General features: G+C 40.2%; 1 protein-coding gene across 1 annotated transcript in view; it reads left to right on the forward strand.

Moving 5' to 3' along the window:
• Window positions 1-495: 495 nt before the first annotated feature.
• FAF1 (Fas associated factor 1) overlaps window positions 496-20,827 on the forward strand; it is a 142,010-nt gene continuing 121,678 nt past the window's right edge. Inside the window, exons 1-2 of the mRNA XM_065738862.1 lie at window positions 496-851; window positions 15,275-15,343. Coding sequence (XP_065594934.1) covers window positions 807-851; window positions 15,275-15,343 — 114 coding nt within the window. The 5' untranslated portion in view covers window positions 496-806. The remainder of the gene's footprint in view (window positions 852-15,274; window positions 15,344-20,827) is intronic.

Raw genomic sequence — 20,827 nt, forward strand, 5'->3', positions numbered from 1 at the left:
GCTCCGGGACCCGCGGCCGGCTCTGCTATTAGCACGGTATGAACGCTCGTGGGTAGCGGCTCTCGCCGACGCGAATAGAAAAAAAAATAATAAAAAAATAACAATAAAGAATTCTGTTTCTTAAAGCTGGGGAAGAAGCTTGGCTCCAGGGCGGAGCTTCACGGGCTCAGCCTGCCCGTGAGCCGAGGGACGGGGTGACACGGGGCTGCGCCGTTGGATGCCCGCTGTTATTCCTCACAGGGCACGGCCGCCCCGTTAGGCCGCCCCATAACCCCTCGGCCTCGGGGCGGCCCTGAGGACGCGGTTCCCCTCCTCAGCCCCGCGGGGCGGGGCGCCCTCGCGCTCCCTCAGGCGCGCTGGGCGGGAAGGCGGCGCGAGCTCTGCGCGCGCTCCCTGCCTTCAGCGGGAGCGCGCGGTCGCTGCCGGAAACGCGCCGCCGCCGCCACCGCCTCCCCCGCTCCGCGAGCGCTTGACAGGAGGCGGTCACGTGGCGGCCGCAAAGCGCCTCTTTGCGACCTCGATGACAGGCAAAATGTGCGACAGGCGCCTTGCGGGCGGGGACGGAGCGGCGCTGCCTCCTCCTTCTCCTCTTCCCCGCGCGGGCCGTTGAGCGAGGCAGCGCTGCTCGGCTCCGGCCCCCGCCCGCCCCGCCGCCTCCCGGCCCTTCTTCTCCTCCTCCTCCTCCTCCTCCTCCTCCTCCTCCTCTCCCACCGGGCTCGGCCCGCCGCCTCCATGAGCCCCTAGCTCCCGCCGGCACAGCTCGCGCTGCGCGGGGCAGAGCGGAGCCGGGGCCGCCGCCGGCCGCCATGGCGTCCAACATGGACCGAGAGATGATCCTGGCCGACTTCCAGGTAAACGGCGGCCCGCGGGGCCGGGGGCTCGCTCTGCTTTCTCCTTTCCTCCCCCCTCCCCCCCGTTCCGCTACCGCCCAGGCTTTGCGGGAGGATCACGAGCCGCTCTCCGCCGCAGCCGCTCCTCCGTCCTTTTATTTTCCTGTCGGAACACGTGTCCTCAGCGCTCGGGGTGCGTCGTACCCCGAAAGCTCTGTGCTCCACCTCGCCTCCCCGGCCCGCGCGGGGCAGGCCCAGCCGGGGTGGTTCGTGCTTAGGCCGGGCCCGTGGTTGGGTGCCGGCCCGGCTGTGCCCTCCACGCGTGTTGTAATGACGGAAGGACTCTTCCCGTCCCGGTTCGGTACAACGACGTGTCTCTGTAGAAAGAATATGCCCTTGCAGCTTGTTGCCTCTCCCCTCCCGCCAGCGAAAAGAGGTAACGTTCAACTTGGAGCTCTTAAATCCTTTCCCCGGAATGAAGTCCTCCTGTAAGTGTGGTGGTCAGTATTTGTTGCAGGGCCTGGTCAGTCTGGTATGGCTTCCTCATGCTGCTTGTTTTCCTTAATCCCGCTCCCAGGAACAGGTGGATGATGCTGAGTTTGTAATGGTAGGGAGACCCCACAGAGAGCAGCCTGTAGGGACATCAGATTATGTTTGCATATCTCCTTAATATTTGTTTTTCAATCAGCCTTCTTTTTCAGGCTTTGTTCATTTGCAGTGCCTGATTTTGACTGGATATACTCTTGAATTGAGTAGTAAAACTGCTCTGTGTATGTATGACTCCTTAAAAGAGCCTCTCTCTCAGCTGTCGCTGTAAAATTGACATATTCCATTAAAAAAAACGTGGAAGGGAAAAACTCCTCCCTTCCCTCCCTGTGTGCTTAACAACATTTCCTTGGAATTAGAGGTGGTGTGACCGTAGTGTACATTACATAATTCCTCTTTTGCAAAATTTATCTGATCTCTTCTTGATGTAACATGCAGAGCTCTCAGTTGATAAGGAAGAAACATTTTCACTTGTATGTGAATATGTTGCACCCATCTTTATTTAAACATTTAGCAAGTGTTTGTATAACCATCCTTTAATTTACTATGCTTGGAGTTACTGTTGTGTGGGTAAGGATTAATGTCTCAGTACATACTACTCAGTATACTGAGTAATATCTCAGTACATTGCATAAAAGGAGACTAGGGCTCCAATTCTGCATCAGTACCAATGGAGACAGACTTTATGGGCCCCCCTGCATTACTAGCTAAAACAGCTTTACATTCCGAGTGCGAGACAATGGTTCAGTTAGTCAGGTAATCTAATAAGACAGGATTCTTTTTCTGTGTCTACTTTCCATATTTTCAGTGGCAGTGCAATTTTGCAATTCTGCAGTAGTTTTCTGCTTGGGTTTCGAAACCAGCTAATAAAGGTATTAGAGCAACTGCACTGTTTGTTACTGCAAAGACAAGTAAGTACTGCTGCAAACTTGCAGAAAGGCAGTGGAGCTGCAGGAATTGTTTGTAGGATAAGGGTGATGTAGTTTGCACCCAGGAAATGCTTTACTGTTTAATAATGCTTCTTAAAAAAAAAAAACAAAAACAGAATAAGGAAGCTTCCTTTCTATGTGCTTGTTTATTTCCATCGTCAACTTTATTTTTCTGTTACACTTTTTTTTTTCAGTAATTCTCAAACTTTCATTTGATTCTGAAATACTGAACTGTCAGTTGTCAAACATTGCTTGTCATTTTTAGGCCTCACATCTTTTAACTGTCAAAAGTGATGGAGGATTTTGGATACTTTAAGTACACGATGGGATTTGCAGCTCATTCACTACCAGTTTAAAATGGAAAATAAAACATGTACAAAGCAGTTTTTCATGATTTTGTCTTTTATCTGTATTTTTTAACGAATAAATATATTTCTCAGAGTTGTGTTGCTGTCTTCTGTATTTGTGTGGGATATCTTGTTGAAGAAAGGTGTACACGATGGAAATTTTAAAAGCGGCTCTTTATAGTTGAGCTAATTTTTGCTAAGTGAAACTGGGAGGGAAACTTAACGTTTTGCACACAGCTTTCACAGATTTCTTTGAAGAAGAGCAGAGCGTTGGTCTTTGAACTTCTGCTACTTGAAAGGGTTTCCCATCTTCCCCTTATTTGTTTATTTATTTATTTTTAGGCAAGTCTTAATCATGCTGAAATTTGTTGTTTTTGTGAAGCATTCTTGGGCTTATTTTGTATCTTTCAAGATCATCAGGGATTTTGCCATTAGTGTAAACTAGAGTAGAATCTTATGTTGCATTTGTTGTATTTTTTTTTCATTTTAACTTGGATTGCTGTAACAGGTTCCTTCTAGCAGAGAAAAAAAATACTTGAAGTTATTATGGTATACACATTTATAAAATTATCTAATGTACATACTTATATAAGACTAACCACAAGGTAAAACACCATAAATGATGTACCAAATGTTTTTTTTTAATGTGTCCCAAAGCAATTAAAGGCTGTTCTGTGTGATTTGTATTTGTTTTCTTTCCTTCTGCTGTTTTTTAATAAGGTAACTTTATACTTCCTGTAGAGTACTAAGTGTGTACATGCAGGTAGGCTGTATAAGCAGCCCATCTGACTTTTTCCCCTTAGATCCTCACTTAGGAAGGCTTATACTGAAGCCTAGCTTTGTGCATGATCAGGCTGTTTGCAGTGGAAGGATATGAAGGAGTGGAGTTAAACATGCATACAAGTTTTGTTTCTTTTACTTAATGCAGTTCAGAATTTCTCCACAAAGTGTCATTGGCATATAGAAAAAATTTCACAGGAGAAAAAAAACGAACCCAATTCTTTGAAAAGGTAACTGCATGTGAATTGGTAAGTGATGCTGCAGCGTAGGTCAGATTCTATTACAAATAAGGGAATATAATTTCTGCCACTTTATGTTGTCTTCTGTGTTCTTTTTCTACTTGTGTCTAACCAGGGTCAATCCTCAGGTAGTCCCTTGATAGAAATGTATTAATGATCGAAGAAGTTGGGAGTTTGAAGAGAGTTGCTCTAAGTGTATTAGTCCACTTTTCACTGTAAAGAAAAAACAGATAGCAACTTCAGTTGCAGTTGTGAACTTAATCACAACCTTTTTTTGTGCTGAACTTAATTGAATTTGTATAGTTAAACTATTCAGGAATGAAAAACAGTCTTTGGGTATTGGCAGAAGTGTCAGATGTGGACATCTATGTATACTGGCAGCTTGGGATGAGTGCTGGAGTGAACAAAAATATCTTTTTGTCATTGTAAATTATGTCTGCTTATAGGACCACTTTAGTCATTCAGTGTGGTTATCCTCAGCAATTTGGAGGTGTAGAGTGGGCTGGAGTGTGGGAGCATGGTGGGAGTTGCCAGCTTTTGGGTGTCCATGTATTACAGGAATATCCAGCACACAAAACTTCCATAGGAAAATTTTCATGAAATTCACAATTTAATTGACCAAGTAAATTGGTTCTAGGTTTGAGCATGGTGGAAGACTTTGGAATGGAATAGTAAGACTCAAAAATCCTTACTTTCCTTGAAACAGCAGGTATCTAATTGTTCTGTGAGATAGTTATATGGTGTTTTTCTCAAAATTAACTTGAGAGAAAAGCACTGGGCAATGATGTGCTTTGGTGTGATTCACATACACACATATAAAATATACTTTTTTTTTTCTTCTGAGCTTCAATTCTGTGTCAGTCTTTTTCTCAAAAAAGAGATTTGTGAGAGGAGCAAAGAGGGATTGGGAAGGAAGTATATAAATGCCGGAAAGATGAGGAAGCATGCTAGCTACTCCATGTTTTAAGTTATAAAATTTTTCACTACATTGGTACCTCAGCCTATGGGTCTTTATTTTGGAGGTTTAAGCATAATTCAAACTACTCTTTTCATTCTGGATTGGTCGAACTGAAGAAACTGCAGAGTTACTTTCACTTGGAAGTTAACACAGTGCTGTTAAATATCTGTCAAGATTATTTTTTAAAGACACTTATTTTACTGGTAACTGTGGAAAACATCATTTTGCTTCAGCCCTGTTTAAGCTTATCTCTGTTATGCACCCAGTTTTCATTTTCAAGCAGTCAGTGTGCAGAATTTACATGTGTATTACTTTTTGTTTGCTATGGGAGTTCTGCTTTCTTCTGCATGTATTGTGTTGGCTTCAGTCATCTTTTGTCATCTTTTAGTTAATGCCAGTCTGAAGAGTTGATGGGTGAAAAAGGTAGGCAGATGCAAGAATAGGTCAAGTTAGTGCATGCACGTGGTTCTTGCCCTGCACTGTCACTTTTGCTGGGGGCTGGAAAGAATGTCCCAACTGTTTGAAAGGGGAGACTATCTGCTTTGGCTTTAGAGTCTGTAGCATATTTGATGTTCATATAATTGATTTCTGAAAGAAAAGGTGTTGGTGTTTGGCCATGAAAACATAAGAGGGGAAAAGACTGTTGTTGATTTCTGAGAAGGCTTTCTGTGAAATGTTTGACCATTCACTTAGAACAAGACCCTCAGCAGGAGATGGATGCTGAAGAGATATCCAGCCGAAGTTTAAATCTTTGGAAGGTGTTCTCAAACTTATTTTTACAGTTCTTGGAGGCCTATGTTTTCATCAGGAGGGTTGCTGTGGCCCCTACGTGTCTATTTTTGTATGTGTTTGGATCTGTCTGAGTTTAAAAACTCCTAGTCTTGCTTACACCAGATCCAGCAGGATTCCTTCCCTTGTGTGGCCTCTGAAGAGCTTTAGCAGCAGGCGTTCCCAGAGCACAGCAGCTGAACTGAGCTCTGCAGCTCTGTAGCTCTGTAGCTGGAAGGAAATGCAGTCCTGTGTAGGTTAGAAATCAAGGTTTGAGAGATGCTGGCTTGTTTCCTCTTTCCCTCCTACTGAGTGTCTTCATAAAAGTGGTTTTGTTGCATCTTATAATTTTGTGCATTACACGGTCAGTAGCAGCTTTGGAACTGGTATTTGGACCTCTTGGTTTGCAGTGCAGTTGGTTTTGTTTGCTGTAAGTGGCCTTAGGGATCGAGACATGATGAAAGTATACTACACGCTTAGTGTATTTTAGTTTGGTTACTTTGACTGTCATTGTCTGCTACCAAGGCTATTGCTCACATTTGTTTGTTCTTCATGTGTTTCTGAAGAATCAACAGTTTAATTTCTGTAGATACTTCTTGATTCACTTGTGATGCCAAAACTCTCATGCACCAGAAAAAAGCTGGTTTGACTTCCTCATCACCTCTCTGGCCTTCAAACAGGAGATGAAGTGGATTGCAGAATTGTGAAATGAGAAATTTGTGTAAGAGTGATGTCCAGTTCATAACATGATAACTTGGATATTTCCACTGATAGCTCTTCATGGAGAAGCTTGCTATGCTCTTATGTAAGGACAGATATTTAATTACAAATACAATCTGACATTTACGGGGAGAGAAGAGGATACTATGATTTGTGTACTGTAAGAACCTAAATAATTTACTACTGGAGCAGTGATTCATTTTTAGAAAGAGGTTTATGCAGTTCTTTTCATTCAGTTACCTTGGAAAGAGTTTTCATGTCTTAGTAATCTTGACACTTTTTTCATTGGCCAATTCATAGAGGTATTTGAGTTAGTAGGTCACTGAAACAGATCGAGAGGTGATAGCTATAGGATCCTTTTTCAAATGCCAGGACAACTAGTAGCAGCTGTAATTTGAAAGTTACTGTATCTACTCATAGTCTAGAAACATGCTTTCACTGGAAGAAAAGAGGATATTTGGTAAATACGTGACTAATGTTTCTTGGTGCACGAGTATCATTTATAGTAAACAGATTTTCTGAGTTGATACTTTTGAGTGGAAGGAGGTGTAGAAAAGGAGAGCATGGAGATGCTACAATTCAGTGCTTCCCCAAACAAATGGGAATTTCCCGTCTTAAAAGCATCACAGTGCTGAAAGTCTGAGATGTTCCTCTCTATTTGGGCAGTTGTCTTGGTTCACTTACCCTTGCGTGCCTTGTTTTCATGCTTAAACAGGAGCTTAATAGCTTATTAAAGAAACCACATAGCACTTTTTGGATAGAATTTCACATATTTGTAGTGAGTAGATGTGTTAGAGCATCACACAGTCAGTAACAACATTGGAACTGGTAGTTGGACCTCTTGGCTTGCAACCCAATTGCTTTTGTTTGCTGTAAGTGGCCTTAGAGATGAAAGCATTCTGCACGCTTAGTGCATGTTGGTGGGGCAGCCATTAGATGAGTCCTTCCTTTTAACTGCTTTAAGAACTAGAAAAAAACTGGGTAAACACCTAGCATTTGGATGAAAGGAAATTACATGCTTAGTGGCTTGATTGATACCTGGTAATTAAACCCTTTTTTTAGAATTTACTAGATAATATGCAATTGTTAAAAACAAGTTGAAGAGGAAACCCGAGTTCTAATGTACAGATTAGATGTTACTTGGTTTATCACAGCAGTTATGTGGTGATCCTCTGAGTTTAACTGGCTGAGCAGGTCTTTGTTCTGTTGGAGCAGTTATGCTTTCAAAAGGTACTTGAGTCAAGCTGAAGTTTTTAGGACTTCTTGAAACCAGAGCAGAGTAGGTTGGTCCTTCGGAGTTATTTTATGTAGGTTGCATAGTCTACCTGTTGCAGGAAACAATTTGTAAAGACAGGAGTTCTGGATCTGAGTCATCTCTATTATTTTTTTAAAGGTCAGGTTATTTGTGTGAGCAAATACCAAAGGTGCTGTATCAGCTCAGACCCAGCTTGCTGAATGTCACATCTGCTGGCAGTGGCTGGTGTCTAATCCTTAGGAAAGAGAAGTAAGAAACAGTGTTTGAGGGGACTTTCTCCATTCCAGTTCCTGGAAGTCAGCATTTTGTGAGTGTAATGTAAAGAACAGTCTGTTGTGAAAACAACCAACCAACCTACCAACATTGTTTTCTGAAGTTCCTTTAAGATTTTTGGAGACTATCATCTGATCCTGGTGATTCGTTCTGGATATGTCTACTGATGCTTCAGAATAAGAGTTCTCTGTAAAGGAAATTTTTGTTACAGGATGGGCTCTAAGTTCCTTTTTAGTAAAACTGAGGACAGGCAATTCATTTAGCTTATCCATTGTGTCCTTGCCTCCCATTAGTACTTCTTTGGTATCTTCTTTGTTCCTACTGACTTGTTGACAATCTTCCTTGTCCTGATGCTTTTAAAAGCTTATGTAATGTTTGTCTTTAGTCAGATGTTTTTTTATAATCACTGTTGGCCCACTTTATGGTATGGTGGTACTTTACTGGGATTTGCGTGTTCTACTTTCCTGTTTTGGATAGTATTTTCAGGTTTGGAGAAATAATGTTGTCCATTCATTGTTGTCCTGTTCTGTATCAAAAAAAAAAAAAAAAAAGGAAAAAAAAAGACTATGGAATGTTGAGTAAAGAGATATGTTATATATTTATACTGAATATGAGGTAGCACTCTTCTGTTTTGTGTTATCTTGAAAATGGGTGCTTTACTTCTTCAGTTTCTTTTAAGGTTCTATTGCTTTGGAAGCAATGAAGAAAAAGATGTTTGTAACTATCCAGTAACCCAGAGTGTTTGCCTGACCCTTGTTCTTCACTTTTTTTCTTTTTTCTCTGATATGATAATGTATTTAGATTAGTAATGCCTCCTATTTATTTCCATGGAATCTACAAAAGATACAGCAAGCACAATAAAACTATTTGGTGAAACAATTTCTTATCTACAAAGTGCTATTTTTCAGAATAATTGCCACCATTAGCTGTACGTTTTCACTATCAGTGGACAAGAACCTGCATGCTGCTCTTAGAAAAATCTGCACCAGTGGAGGTGACCCAGTGTGGTGCTGAAATGCACCACTTGCAATGCTCACATTCATGGTTTGTCTCTATAAACCCTCATCAAATATCAGTGAATGATAGTGGATGCCACTTTTTCTGTATGAGGAGTGCAGTGATGCATCTGTGCTTTATACACACTTCCATGTCAGGTGCCATTCTGTCAGACTGCCCCTCTGCTGCCATCTGTCACGTGGTGACATGCTAGTGGGATATTGGTGGGAAGGTTCAACTTCTACGGCCATACCACTGTCTGCTTTTGACATTGTGGGCCAACATAACAAAACAAGAGGCATTACTTTCGTGGCAGTGCTTGTACGCTGTGAGAGCAACTGTGATTCAGGAAATCTTGGTGTTTTTTCTTCCACTGAGATGCTTTTTGCAGATTAAGAAAGCACAGAAAAACTGTGATTATCTGAACTAAAGCACTTTATAGTTGGATAGCAGTTGTAGTGGAAAAAAAGGACATCTTCAACCTTCAGAAAAGGCAGATGGGTTTACTAGTGCAGAGTACTAATTAATGGCCCCTTAATTTTGGTTTGGCGTGGTTTTCCATTCAGTTTGAGCACTACTTTTTGTATGTAATGCAGGGAACACGTGGCTAAATTGCTTAAGTGTTAGAAAGGGGCTTGTGAAACTGGGGTTTGTGTCCTGGCTCAGTTGATGGCCTTCCTAGGGCTGTGCCTCCATGGCTTTCTGGAAGCGGAATTTGCTGCAGATTCTGCTGGAAACTATTTGGGTATGGTTAATGTGGTGCCAGGCTAGCTAGTTCTGCTCAGAAGTGGTTGGAGCTTCGCACTACCTGCTCAGACTTTGTACCCTGCTTGCTTTGTTCAGAAGGTCTGCAGTCATCTCAGTGTGGGCGAAGTTCACTCTTGTTTGCCTGATAACTAATAGGTAGAAAGTCTTGTGTGACCTTCAGAAATACTGCTTTTGATACCCTCTGTAGAAGGGGGAACGATGTCTTCTCGCTTTGTGTAATGTGGTGCTGAATTAGTATGAACAATTGGGGCGGGAGTTGAAAGCATTGGGCAGATCTTGCTCATAGACCCTTTCTAGATTTCTGTCACTGGGAAGGGTATTAGCTTGTTTTGTTAATTGAACAGCTGGTGAATCTGCTTCATTTTTACCAGATGGTCTTGGAAGTTATGTAAAAACAGAGAAGCATTCTTATATCTTCATTTAGTGAAGTTTAGCTTGCAGTAGGTGACCTTTCAGTTTGTGTCTCAGTTGATATGCCTAGATGTTTTTAAAAATGTTTCTCTAAACTAGAAAGAAGTAAAAGTTAATTTAATAACCACAGATGACTCACAGTAAGAACAATTTCATTGCATCAATACGGTTGGGTTGTTGCAGGGTTGAAGTGATACAGGATGCCACTTGGGGGTTCATGTCCTGTTCTCTGTGATAGGACAAGTGGGAATGGCCTCCATTTGTGCCAGGGGAGGTTCAGGTTGGATATTGGGAAAAATTTATTCTCTGAAAGGGTGGTAAGGTGCTGGAATGGATAGCCCAGGGAGGTGGTTGTGTCACCATAGGTTCATAGGTTCATAAGGTTGGAAAGGACCTACAAGATCATCTAGTCCAACCATCCTTGGAAGTGTTTAAGAAATGTTTGGATGTTGTACGAAAGGGCGTGGTTTAATAGGGAAATATTGATGACAGCTGGACGGTTGGAGTGGATGACCATGGAGGTCTTTTCCAACCTCAGTGGTTCTGTGATTCTGTGTTGAAGTCTGCGCAGTCCTGGAGTCTGGAGGTTGTTCTGTAACAGGAGAGGATCTGGTTGTGCACAGTCTGGGAGAAATAGCTAAGGGGGATCTCGCTGCTCTTCCATCTCTGCAGTGGGCAATAGACAGTATAGAATCCAATATCTAGTGACAAAACAGAGTGAAAGGATGAGAGGTGATGGATACAGGTTGCATCAAAGGAAATTATAATTAAATATAAGGGAAAATATCCTTCCACTGATGGTGATCAAGCACTGGAGCACGCTGTCCAGGGAGGCTGTCTTTGTCACTCTCTTTTGAGATGTACAGAACTTGACAGGAATCTGAAGTGTGTCCATGCACTGACCTGTCTCGTTGTGATTGAAGGAGTCAGTAAAACAGCAAGCTGAATTTTGGTTTTATTAGAGGGTAAAGTACACGAGGAGACAGACAAAGAAGGATATTGCTGATATTTCTGATGCTATTAAGAACAGCTCTGAGGTTTCCTTAGCTGCTGCCCTTGAGAATTCTGTCATTCTTTCTAGCAGATCTGTGGCCTGCACCTGAAGAGTTTTTCATGCTTCTGGTCTCTTATGTTTTAAAGATCAAGTTACTGAGGGGACAGTGAAATGATTTTAACAATATTCGCTCTTTGCCGGTCGTTTTGATTTATCTTTAGAAACTCATATATCTTTATAAAATAGAGAGAGCTCCAGCTGTATTGCTAAACTCAATAATAAAAATTTGTTGGATACTTTTTAAACTAATCATTTCCTAGGGTGCTATCTGTGCAGCTGTGGTGGATGGAGATGAATTAGGCTGCTTTCCTGATGTTTTGTAGGAGATCTCAGAAGCTGTAATCCTCTCAGGTGACATCACCTGTTGAACCTTGTGATGCCTTCAGGGAGATATTTCCCTGGGTAATCCAGTTTTGGGTACATATTAAGAAGATGGACTGAGCTACAGCTGCAATAAAATGCTGATGGCTGAAAGCTCTTTTCCCCTTTTTCATCCAGCGCAGGAGAGTATGGATCAGTTGTTTCAGTACCTGAGGAGCAGGCATTGGACTGAATGTAGCTTTAGTCTTACTCTGAGACAGATGGATGGGATGTTAGTGAGAGGAAAAAATCTGTAGTTGACAACTGGTGTGAGTCTGCCCTGCAGATTCATTGTCTGAGCTTGCTGTTCTGGGTGATTGGACCTAGGGCTCCAATGCAATCCTTTTTGCAGTATGGTCAGTGCATGGCACCTGTATCTGTGTCTACCATAGGTTACTGCAGGAAGCTCAGCTGAAGATGCTGACTGCAGAGTGCATGTGATTAGTCAGGCACACTGTGAGCTTTTTTTTTCCCAGATGACTTTCACAGGAGAGAGCAATACGTGATGTAGTTCGCTGCCATCTGTCTGTCTGATTTTAATGGGCCTGAACCTCTTGTTTGATGTGTTTGAGCATATAGCCTAGATTGGGCTAGTGCAGAAGCAGTCCTTGCGTGGGGAAAACATAATGACTGTTGGCAGTCAAAGGAAATAAGGAGTTGTTCAACAAAGTGTTGAGAGAGGAAGACATCAAAGTCATTCCATTACTGGCAGTTAGGCTGAACCTGGTTTTCTGGATACTTCTGACTGTTGTGTTGTGTCTTGATGAGAAGCAGGGGAGGCCGCAGGTGAGCAGGGGTAACAAGTCCTGCCTGGCTGCCAAATACCATTTAGTCCCAGCTTCTATGCAACAACTGCCACCAGCTATCTGTCAGGGCATCAGTAGCCTAACTCTGTATTTGAGCCAGCAACAGCTGTTTGCTGCTCTCCCAGCTTCTGCAGAAGTAACAGCCTGGGTCTCTGTGTTGGGAGCAACAGTTGTCTCTTCCAGCTTTGCTGTGTAACAACTGCCTGGATCTCTGTAGCAGGTGCAGGAGGAGCATTTTCAGCAGCAGCTGCTGCCAGATGGGGAAGTCAGCTGTTTTCCTGTGATGTGGAGGTAGGCTAAAGCCTTGGCTGGTGAGATGGAGGGTCACAGAGGTTCTCAAAATCCAGATGCAGCTGTTAGGGCTGCCAAGGTCAGACCACCCTGGAAGGAATTAGAGGAGCGAGTCTACCGCAATGCGTTATAGCTTTCTGTAAGTACCTCCTAGGTTTGTCTTGGATGCCTGGAACTGTCTTCCCTTCAGTTGAATTATTTCCTCAGTGATTAATTCAATTTTTCCTGTTTAACAGTGATTTGGATTACTTTGCCAATTGAAAAAGATAGGTGTTCTAATGGATAGCTATGAAACTTTGCAAGGGTAAGCTCTGTCAGTAACTAAGGTGATGGCAAAGCTGTAAAGCCATGTAAAAAATATTTGGAGGAGAGCTGTGGAACTTTATGCAAATCTAAATCTGTCTGATAGAAACACCTGGTCTGGAAAAGCAAGGTGCTGAAAGAGTTAAATTGAGTAGTTTTATCTTCAGAATCTGTTCTTGTGCATTCAGTAAAAAACAAAAGTTTATTCATTTTCACACTCATTTTCCTCTTGTGTGGTCTGAAAAACCAAGAAGAGACTGCTCAGTCTCTGTGAAAATGCTATAGCTGCTATGGAGGGCTAGGCTGCTATTCTGGATTTAGAGGAAATCCAGAGAAGAGAAGGCACTCATCTTAATATTTTCTTCCCTTATGTCCTTCACTTAAATTCCTGGGTTTTATATAAAACCTTTATATAATATAAAGGTTTGCAAACCAGTAAGCCTGAAAGGTTTTACCCTTACTGCAGTTGTTTGTTTAAGTTTTAGATTTTACTTGGTGGATGTGCTTGTTGTTGCTTAGATTTAGTACTTTGCTGGTAGGAATTTTCTTCTTCTTTTTTCTTCTCTTTTCTTGAAATATTTAATGCCTCCTAGTAAACAGGTCTCTTATGAAAATAAACCTGAAAAAATTCAGTTAACCTCAGAAGTAAAGCAAAAATATTCTTACCATACCTCTGGTTGCTTAATAATGAAGCTGTGCTTTTGCTTTCCAGTGTCTTGAATTTTTTTTTCCTGTTTCTGTTAGAATTAATTTTTTTTTAATGTTAGTTTTAATTTTTCTTGGGTAGAATGAAAGGCATAAGAATTAGAAGAACCATGCTTTTATATATTGTAAAGAAGTTAGTTCTGTCATTCTTAGTCTGGTTTCCTTAAGATCTAATGACTATGAGATTATGGTACCCACGTATCCTCACAGATAACTTCTGAACCTATGTACTCATACTGATTAAATTTTTCCAGATTTCATCAAGATACAGCCAGGTAACATGGAAATAAGTCCTTACGAAAAAGACCTCATGGATACTCTAGTCATTGGAAAAGCTTAATTCAGCACTTGTAATTAGGAGTGAGACACAAACCTATAAGGGACCAGACTTTAGTAGTTCTGTGGCTTGCAGAACCTGCTGCTTCCCTGTGTGTAACTTCCAGAGGAAAACAAAAGCTGGTGCCAGCCAGACTGTGCTGGGACTCATCTGCCCCTCCAGAATCCCTTGATGTCACGGCTGTTGGTGAGGCTTGTCTTAGATGCTTCTTAGGGAAAATAATTGAGGTTCAAACCAGATGATCTTCTTGACCAGTTTAGACCAGTAATGGAGTGTGACTCGAGACAGAAATTTGTGTTTGACAGCTAGCAGTGTAGTGCCTGAATCAATTCCCCTCCTCCACGTTGAAATGGTTTTCTGATTATCAGCATCTGCTGCAACTGAGATATTTAAGCATGCTAAGGAAGATTTTAATGCAGTCTTTACATTAATGAGCGACTTCATTCATCCTTTGGTGTAATTCCAAAATGTTTGTTTTCTTTTTTATTGGCAACTAACAAAACTAACAGAAATAGTCAGTCTGAGAAGTGAAATCTCAGCGTTGTCTTCTAAGCAGTCCAGACTTTGTGCATTTCACTTTGTTGTCAGTGGAACCTCAGACTGTCACTTTGGGGAAAGTTTTTCAGAGTCAGAGTATGTTGCAGCAGAGCTGTCAACATCAGTTTCAATATGGCCTGATATTTGTGTGCTCCCTTCTCTACCATTTTTCTGTTTTAATACTTAAAGCGATAATTCTTAGGAATTGAGGGAACTGCTCTGTTTGCTCCTGCTATCTGATTTTGTTCTATTACTGTTAAAATAGTGAATTTTAAAAATACTGTTTATATAATATATAAAAAGAAATGTATATAGAAGTTTTATATACTAGTATGATGGAACAGAAGGAATATGATCGTGGCTCAGATCTTGTGGAAGATGAGCAGTGCCCTCTCTTGCCTTTGGAGCAGAGTTCAATTTACAGTACTGATTTGATTAATTTTACCACTACTTTAGAGTTGCTGTTATATTGGGTTACTTGAACTATATAAGAGTATGGTTCTGGAACAACACTGAGGCATTTTATCTGAAAGGAAACGTTGCATCATATAGACATCATTTTAAGTAGTTTCACAAGGCTCCACATCTGTATTAGGTTGTGCAGAAAGTCTCACTTGGCACCTTTTTCTCCATTTAGAGTGCTGTGTAACACCCACAGTGTGTAGGGGTAAAAGGTGTTGGTGGAGGCAGTAGAGTTGGTTTTGGTTTGAGACTAAATACTTCAACCACCCCAGACTTAAATGTTAAGTATTTTTGTGCTCCCTTTTTAAGGGAGCACAAGTGTTTCAGAATTTCAAACTCAGAATTCTCAGAACACTTTTATGAGACAGCACTATTGTCCTAATTTTGCAGATAACTACTTTGTCTTGCTTCCTTATGTGGCTTGTCCAAGGTTACACAGGAGTCCTGTGGTGAAAGAGTGAATCATAAGTGCATCTGTGCTCTCCTAGCAGAAATCAAAAACCTTCGTTTCCTGTCATTCTACTGAATGTAATTCTGAGTATTAATGCTTACTTCGATCAATGCTTTTAATTCGGTTTACTGCTTTTTTTTCTTTCTAGGCTTGTACTGGTATAGAAAATATCGATGAAGCTATAACTTTGCTTGAACAAAATAATTGGGATTTAGTGGTAAGTATTCTAAGAGAATGACTGGTTGGCTGAACAGTGGTGTGCCGTGCTGAGACAGCTACTGTCTTTATTTCAAAGTTGTATATATTGTTCATAGCTGGGGCAAGCAAGTTGCATGCAGTCTATTTTTTCCTAATTCTTGCTTATGACATTTTGCAAAATAAACACTTAGTATACACTGTCCAATACTAACTTTAAGCTATGAAACTTTAGCAGTCCAGAAAGCGTATGCAAAAGTGCAAATTGAAAATTTTAGTCATTAGTGTTTTCAAACAGGAAACCAACTGTGTGTTGGCAGAATGATACGATTTAAAACATCCTTAGTCATAGTAGTTTGTTGTGACACAGTGTGGGCTGGGCTGTTTTGCAAAGAGTATTTGTTATGTGGAGGCAAGGAATAGTGTTATGGATTCTTTCTGGGTTGTAAGGTTCTTAATACGATGCATTAAATCAGTTGGATATGATTGTGGGGGACTTTGTAAAGAAGTTTTTGTAAATAAGCATTACAGTAAATGATCGCAGGTAATGTTGGATGAGCAAATTGTGATGGAAAAAATGTTCAGAAGAATAAAGAGGAGTTGTCTTACTATTTATTTGTTTTCTTCTGAGACTCCATGATGAGCAAAAAGGGAGTGGAGTATTTACAGCCATTATAATACCTTTACGTTCTTTGTCTTACTAGTGATGATTAAATGATATAGGAGTTAATTATAGTAGGAAAAGAAGTAATGTCCCAAAAATGCATGCTTAAAAAAGACATTATGAAAAAAGACATTTCTTAAGAAAGAAAGGAAAAAAGGTTAGGATGTAAGAGATACTTTAGGAAAGTGTCTACAAAAGGGGAACAGTAAGTGGTAGAAGAAGAAAACAAATGAGGGTGGGTAGAAGTGACAAAAACACCTTCAGTTCCTGTCATTAATAGGATACTGAGTCTCTCTTATTGAGAGCAGACTTATTGTAGAATATAGATTGGATGCTGGATTATGCAGAAGAGTGAAGAGGAGAGAACATGAAATTTGAAGGCAGAAAAGGACTTGCTAGCTTGAAGGAATTAAACATCTTTTTGTTGGGCAAGGGATTTCTGCATTTCAAAAATCAGAACAGCGCATGGAAAGAAGTTCACTTCTTATGAGAAACTTAGGGACTTTTTATTTTACAGTTTCATTCTACACTTTTAAAATAATAATTCTTCATGTGCTTACTGCATTGGTCTTAGGTGTGTGCTTGTGTTGTGCCTCCCTGCCCTGTGAGTCAGTAGTCAAGGGCAGAACCAGAGCCAAGAAACTGGGGAGGAGGGAAGACTTTGTTTTTGATTAAACCAAAAGGTCTTGAAACTTTTTAATTCAGATGGAAAATATGAAAGTGTACATGCAGGAGGAAAAATAAAAAATAAATGTATTTTCATGTAGTTTTGGGAATTTCTTTGTTTGCCCTGATGCTATTCCTACTGCTTATTTTATTTGTGATTTTTTTTTTCTGGTCTTGTTAGCAGATTTTAGTACAAGGGTTAAAATGTCACCCATCTCTTTCCTGTAACTTGAGTGTGTGTTGCTTTTATTTATTTATTTATTTTTTACATTAGGCCTTATCTTTGTAAACAAAACAAACCAGCAATCCAAGCCTGAGTGAGCTCTAAGGAACTTCTTTCTTGGTTTAGTTGCTCTGGAAGTCTTTTATTTTCTTAAGAATGCATCTGATTTACTTGTTTCATTTTAGAATGGAAACATCAACATCATTTTTGATCTTGTAAAGATCCTACTTCTGTCCTGTTCACATCTCCCCAGTCTTCATTTATTTCCCTTAATGTGGGATACTTGGAGTCATCAGTTTATTTTCCACTTGGAACTAAACAAATTGGATTTAAATCTGAGTTGGGTGTGTTTTAAGGTGGTAAAATCACTTTCGTAGCTGTTTAAAGTGATACAGGAAGCTGCTGCTCATAAACATTGTATTGCTAGGTTTCAAGTGCTCAAAATCAAATTGATGATGAGATTGCTGCCGAGGAATTTGCCTGCAGTAACAGCATGTGAATTGCTTGATGGGATCATGAAGTGTAATCTTGACAATAATTGGTTTCCTCTTGTTGCACATGACTCTATGTTTGTGGAGGTCTGCTGCAAATGACAGTTTAGTTGTATTTTTTTGTTTTTGTTTTTAATGTATTGGGACCCTGTAACCTATCTACTGGGCTGATCGAAGGCCAAGTGATAAAATGCTACAGATGTTCTGTGAAATAAAGAAGACTGACATAATAATGCAGTGATTTCTTTAGGTCTTCATCTCTAGGAAATTATTCTTCAGTAAATGGATTCAGCAACTCTTAAGCCTGCTCGAGAGTGCTGATTTGTTACTTCCTGAGTGTTATTTCTCTGAGACCAATAAATTTATTGTAAATTTTAACATCTGAGGAAGCAAAATTTGGGAATTTCTGTGTGCTGTAAAGTACGATGGTTTGTTTTCTCATTCAGAACCTTCTGTTTTGATATTTGAAGGTAAGAACAACAGTATAAATGCATTTTAAATGTTGTGTAAAGGGAATAAAAATATGTAAAATCCCAAGTATATCTTTTTTGAATTGTTTCTGATGGTATACGTTTAAAGGAAGTGACCTATTAGTACAAAAATCCCTAATCTGCTTCTTGGTCCAAGGACCTCCGTGTATCTGAGGTTATTTCATATGTGGTAATTCTGCTGTCTAGATATCCTGTACATAAAGTCTAGTCAGAAAAGAATTTTTGATTGATAAGCTTCAGAACAGATTTTTTTTAACGAAGAACAGGAATTGCTGCTTGATTTTTTTTTTTCTACTTTTTTCCATATGAGTGTTTCTGTTGTTACTCCTTCAGTTGTTTTTATTTAATATTTTTTTTCCAATGTGGGTACTGCTTAGCAGAACACTTTAAGAGGAAAATCAATTTAATCAAAATTAAGGTGGGGTTATCACATGTTCACTGTAAACATTATGTGTATAATAATATATTAAAAAAGAACCTCACAAAAATCTGTTTTCTTTTCAAAATAAGCTCTTAGAAGTCCTTTGTGCCTTCCTGCTCTGCTTAGCTTTGTTATTCTGTGTTCGAAGTACAGTTTAATTTCAGTGAAACCAGCAGTTCAGCGCACCTGGAAACGTGATGTCATGCAGTTCCTTTCTTACATGGCTTCCAAGGATCAGCTGACAAAAAAACCCTTACTGTATCTTGGAATGAGAAAATTGTATATTTTGAACGTCTGTTTTCAACTCTCAATTGTAGGGTTTTCTGTTTTTGTTTTAATGTTTAACATATACAAAAGATTGTTTGTTTTGACTTAGTTTTTTAATAGAAGTATGCGTTTTGTTTATGCTTAATTCTTAAATTTTCTTGTGTGATGTATTTTGGAAAGAAAAGTAAAAAAAAAACCGAAACAAAACACAAGAAAAGCTTGAACTGAGAAAAGTGAGAGAGGGCTTTACAGATTTTCTTCTCTGTTTCAGTTGGAAATGGCATTTTAGATGGAATTCCTGGTCGGAGGTCGGTCCACTGCCTCCTGGCAGTTAGCAGCTGTCCATTATTTATGTCCTTTGCTACTTTTAACCATTAACTTAGTTCTTTTGTTATAATGTGTAGTAAATCTCAGTACTAGCTGGTAAGAACTAAAACACTAGAGATGACATTGGTCTTTTTTCATTCTTCCAACTGATTTGCCCTGCAAAAATATTGATGTATCACTTTGTATGTGTTTATTATTGGTTTTTTTTTTTAAGTTGTTTTAAATTAGTCTGCATCCAGGAACTAGGTGATTAATTTATTTGGCATAGGGCCGTATTTTTTTTCCTTAAATGTGGGGCAGTGTTGTCACATGCCTGTCAGCTCTTGTTTCATTCTAAGCTGTCTGCATTTCAGTGGCTGCAAAGCCAGGACTATGTGTGACTGTGACCGTGTTCATCACATTTACCTCTTCTGTCTTGTTGACCTCCTGTTTTCTTTACTTTTCACTTGGATACTGAATGTGGAACACATTTGACAGTACTTACTGTTGGAATGTTTAAGTCCAGCAACTGCGGGACTTTAACTGTTAGGAACATGAATATATCTGCTTTTATAAAATTTTCTGTATTCAAGTGAACAGTCACATGGGAACTAGATGTTTATATCATTTTATTTTTTCCAATTTCACATTTGGTTTTTAGACAGATGTCTGTTGCATCTCGGTGTTCTGTCAGATATGTTCTGCTTAGTTAATTCTTGCTGTTACCATGCTGAGTAGCCTGGACAGCACTCAGGATGGTGCTGCCAGATGAGCTGAGGAGGAATAAAGCTCAGAGGTGACAATGACAAGTACACGCTTGGTGGACACGCTTCCCCCAGTGCAGGTGAACTGTGGTGCCTGTTCTCCAGGAAATACAGGAGTTGCAGGTTTCTTGTGCAACATTAACCTCTTGTAGAAGGAGGTGATTAAACTGTATGTAAGCTTCTGTTTTACAAAGGCATACAGAAGTCCCTTGTGGAAGTCTTTAATTTATATTACATCAGGATCCCTCCTTGCAAAAATCCTTTCATGTCTTGTTCTTTGTATTTCCAGCTGTTTTGCAGCTTCCCAGTGACATGTCTGTATCCTTGAGGAAGCTCAGATGAATGCTGTGTACTTTATGGAAGTTTTGTGCAGCTAAGCAGTGGCAAAGATGACCAGCTGTTCTTAAAGAGTGATTAATAAATCCATTGTTATTATTTACTTTTGAATGCCTTAATCTCAACTGAAGCAGATGTTTCTTCCCTTTCTGTATATTTTCTATTCTGAAGACTCTGTGTAATGTGAGGATCTATAGGTAGCTGTAAGCATGGTATGGCTTTCCATATAGCAGTGTGCACGTCCATCTATTAAGGAAAAAAAAGTACAAAAAAAGCCTGCAACAACTAATACTTAGGGAAAAATTAAGGTTCTTAATTTGCAGAGTGCAGAATAAGAGAGCTTCTTTGTCACCTTAGTAATGTGCTTCAAGGAAGGAAGATCACCTCTGACAGCAACATGGTAGCCCAGATTCTTTGGTCCTACCAAATCCCAACTGCTTCTGCTGGAGGCTTTCAGAAGTGAGTTGATAGCTCAGATGGGGTAGGAAAGTGCTGGGTGCATTGCCACTGGGACATTTATTTCCCGCGACCTTCATGTGAGAGCAGATTGCAATTGATCTTGTGCCTCTCAATTGGCCTTGGTCCTGCAAGTGGTCTGTTAGACAGTGGTGATCAGCAAGGCAATTGCAGTTCAAACTAAAATGAAGCCCAAACAATAAAAATGAAAGATGCATTCTGATATATGTGAGCAAGGAAACAAGCATAGGAGAATACAATTGACAAGCAGTTAGCTTGAATATTTTTAACCTTCGATTGATTTCAGTGAAACCTTCATGTTGGTCCTTGGAATTTATTTCATTTTTTTTCCTAATTTTCACATTGCTTTTTGAAGGGTGGTGTGTAATACTATAAGAACATTCAGTGTAGAGTAAGACTG

The sequence above is a fragment of the Cyrtonyx montezumae genome, unplaced genomic scaffold, assembly GCF_038088225.1.
Source record: "Cyrtonyx montezumae isolate F1298 unplaced genomic scaffold, pur_monq_1.0 scaffold_1, whole genome shotgun sequence".
NCBI lineage: Eukaryota > Metazoa > Chordata > Aves > Galliformes > Odontophoridae > Cyrtonyx > Cyrtonyx montezumae.